The following is a 3,941-nucleotide window of genomic DNA, read 5'->3' on the forward strand; positions in this document are numbered from 1 at the left end:
TAATAGTATTTTAAAAAAACTTATCCTCACCCAGGAATACCAGGTTTCTGTAGTTCTCTAACATGACATTCCTATATAAATTCTGCTGTGCTGTGTCCAGGCACTGCCACTCCTCCAGAGAGAATTCTACAGCCACATCCATAAATGTCAATAGTCCCTGAAAAACACATACACACACACATATTTACCAAGTGGTTATGGACAGAATTTTTAATTTGACTCAAGGTGAAATGAGAGAGTAAATAGAACTGGTTCTGACTTATAGGAGTGACTGAAATTATCCAATAAATTAATTTCCAACCCAGAAATATTCTCTAATGTATTCTCTAACTCTGAGAAAAGAGAGTAGTATAAGATCCACAACATCAGCATATATATGTTACTTTTCTGAATCATAAAGCATAAACTTAAGGGCATGGACACAAACATGTACATTTTTTATAGCTATATATACATCATACAGAATGACTTGTGTATATTTTTCAGATGGAAAAGAAATGTTGAGTTAGAAAGTGCTTCTCAAATTTTAGTCTGTAAAATAAACTGGAAATCTTGTTAGTGGAGATTATTTTTTCAGAAGATCTGGAATAAAGTCTCAGTTTTTGAATTCCTAACAAGCTCACCAATAATGCCAATGTTTTTGGCCCAAAAAGAATATTTTGTCAAACATCCAGTAAGTAGAAGGGCCTGTGTTTTTTTTTTTCAGTTTTACTTACCTGTAAACAAAGATAAGAGCTTTCATTTTCCAAAGACATATGTATACAAAGAAAACCTAAGAAAAAGGCAGCTCCCAGATAAAATATGATGATTTATGCACATTAGCTGCATAAAGATATTTAATAATAAACAGAAAAATAACTCTATAGTGAAAAAATCTTTCAGAGAGCTCTTTAATCAAAAGAATTATTAACATCAACTGCACTAGGACAGATTTTTATGATGTGCTAATGCATAACACAGAAGGACACAGCACCACTGCTGGAATATTCCCCCCAAAAGTGAATTATAGTCTGAATTTAACCATAAAGAAAACATCAGTTCCGTGCAAAGTTCAAGATAAACATATCTTTCATGTTTGTAACTTTTAATAATGACTTTAGGTAGACATCTTCAGAGTATGCCTTTAAAGGTATCAGCACCACCTGTTTACCTGATGCCACCACACCCACAAGCAAAGAGATGAAGATCTGCAGAAAAAGTCCACCCATTTCTGTCCTCTGTAACAGAAGAGATGCAGGAAAAACACGCTGCACCATGGAAATAAAGATATAAGTTTCACTTTTCCTGTCCTCAGGTGCCCTTCCTTTTCACAGACACCAGCAATTTCTGCTACAGTAATGAAAATATGGAACACACTGTCCTTTCCCTACCAAACCCAAACCCAAACAGCCCGGTGGCCACCCTTTCAGTGCAAAGGTGAAACTTAACTCTCATGAATGTATCTGAACCCCTCATACTCAATTCTAGCCTCACATTAAAATCACATGAGGCACTTAATTAAAACAACATGGGGCCAGGCACGGTGGCTAAAGCCTGTAATCCCAGAACATTGGGGGATTGAGGCAGGTGGATCTCCTGAGGTCAGAAATTCGAAATCAGCCTGGCCAACACGGTGAAACCCTGTCTCTACTGAAAACACAAAAATCAGCCAGGCGTGGTGGCACATGCCTGTAGTCCCAGCTACTCGGGAGGGTGAGGCAGGAGAATCGCTTGAACACGGGAGGCAGAGGTTGCAGTGAGCTGAGATCACGCCACTGCACTCCAGCCTGGCGACAGAGTGAGACTCCATCTCCCAAAAAAAAAAAAAAAAAATACAAAAATTAGTCAGGCACAGTGGCGTGCTCCTGTAATCCCAGCTACTTGGGAGGCTGACTCAAGGAGAATCACTTGAACCTGGGAGGCAGATGGTGCAGTAAACTGAGATCAAGCCACTACACTCCAGCCTGGGAGACAGAGTGAGACTCCATCTCAAAACAAACAATATGGATGTGGCCACCTGGAACAATAAACAGAACCTGTGGGGAGGGGACAACTGCAGAGATTTCTGCAAACTGGCTGTGTAATCCTAATGAGAAGCCTGGGCTGATAACCACTTAGCTAAGCACTGCCTCTCAAGCTTTAGTGAGCTTAAAATTCACTTAGTAATTTTGGACCCACTCTATGTAATGGGATTCTGCAGGTTTGGAAAGGATCCATGGATAAATGTTTTAAACAAGTCCCTTGTCAATGCTAATGTTGCTCCCCCTGGGTTCATGATTAGCATTAGTTAGAGAAAGCAGGCACAGCACAGAGTCCCTTACACTCAGCACTCTTGTCACAACACAAGTATTTCTAGTACAAATAAAGACAACCCATCTTCATCCTAAAGTTTCATATTCTTTCCTGGCTCTTTAAAGTTTACAAAGGAAACAGAGGCAGCAATGTCTGAGTAAGTCTGCATTTGGAAAACAATATGTACTAATGCAAGGTTTATTAAGCAGGTACTATGTGCCCTCAACAGTATGTTACAGGCTGGGTGCGGTGGCTCATGCCTGTAATCCTAATACTTTGGGATGTCGAGGCAGGTGGATAACTTGAGATCAGGAGTGCAAGGTCAACCTGGACAACATGGTGAAACTTCATCTCTACTAAAAATACAAAAATTAGCTAGGCGTGGTGGCATGTGCCTGTAATCCCAGTTACTCAGGAGGCTGTAAGTGGGAGAATCACTTGAACCCAGGAAGAGGAGGTTGTAGTGAGCTGAGATTGTGTCACTACACTCTGGCCTGGGTGACAGAGAAAGACTCTGTCTCAAAGAAAAAAAAAAAAAAAGAGTATGTTACAGAGCACTGTGCTGGGAATAAAATATTATATAATTTAATTCTCGTAACATCATGGGAGTTGGTACTAAGTGTTTACTAATTACCAGGATTTAGATAAAGAGCCTAGCATTTGTATCTCTTCTACTGTTTCTCTGTCATTGGTTTTTTAAAAAATGTGTAGAAAAGCCAGACATGGTGGTTCACGCCTATAATCCAGCACTTTGGGAGGCCGAGGAGGGCAGATCACGAGGTCAGGAGTTTGAGACCAGCCTGGCCAACATGGTGAAGCCCCGTCTCTACTAAAAATACAAAAATTAGCTAGGCATGGTGGTGGGTGCCTGTAATCCCAGATACTCGGGAGGCTGAGGCAGGAGAATTGTTTGAACCTGGGAGGCAGAGGTTGCAGTGAGCCAAGATTATGCCATTGCACTCCAGCCTGAGCAATAGTGCGACACTATGTCTCAAAAAAAAAAAAAAAAATGTGTAGAATAAAAGCCTAATATAGACAGATGAATTACAGAAAGAGTTTAATGTAGTTTCTAGGAATTTTTTACTGGATTTTTACTTTTTTGTGACTCGTGGAGCAACTACTGAATCTGCAGGAATAGAAAACAAGTTGCTAAGTGGAATGTTTCTGCAACCTTGGTTTTAATAAAAAATTAAGAAATTACGACCCTAAAATACATACTTTATTTTCCTGATTTATGTGCTTTTGGGTTTCAGGAAATTGGGAGCACAGCTCTAGAAAGGCAGCAGAATTCAACAACCAAAACCCTGATCTCTTCTGATCAATTCTGTGAGGCAAGACTCCAGGGCTGGGTGAGATCTAAACAAGGTCCTCAAAAAGGGTGAATCTGAACAGAACTGGGGAAGGGAGAGACCCTCTGTAGAATTCTGTTCTCTATGCCACTGGGGTATTTCAAGTTCTGTTTTTCCTAAGCTTACCTAAGATAAACTTAAATCCCAGTGTTTGTGTAATTTTAATCTTTTCTAGCCACTGCCCTGTCAATTTTATAACATATACTAATAAGCAATTTAAACAAATCTCTTTTTTTTTTTTTTTTTGAGACGGAGTCTTGCTCTGTCGCCCAGGCTGGAGTGCAGTGGCCAGATCTCAGCTCACTGCAAGCTCCGCCTCCC

The 3,941-nt window shown here is 40.2% G+C and overlaps 1 protein-coding gene across 1 annotated transcript in view; it reads right to left on the reverse strand.

Moving 5' to 3' along the window:
- ZNF708 (zinc finger protein 708) overlaps positions 1-3,941 on the reverse strand; it is a 54,333-nt gene that overhangs the window by 29,536 nt on the left and 20,856 nt on the right. The window contains 1 exon segment of the mRNA XM_011956425.1: positions 31-157. Coding sequence (XP_011811815.1) covers positions 31-157 — 127 coding nt within the window.

Source organism: Colobus angolensis, unplaced genomic scaffold (genome assembly GCF_000951035.1).
Source record: "Colobus angolensis palliatus isolate OR3802 unplaced genomic scaffold, Cang.pa_1.0 Scaffold417, whole genome shotgun sequence".
Lineage (NCBI taxonomy): Eukaryota > Metazoa > Chordata > Mammalia > Primates > Cercopithecidae > Colobus > Colobus angolensis.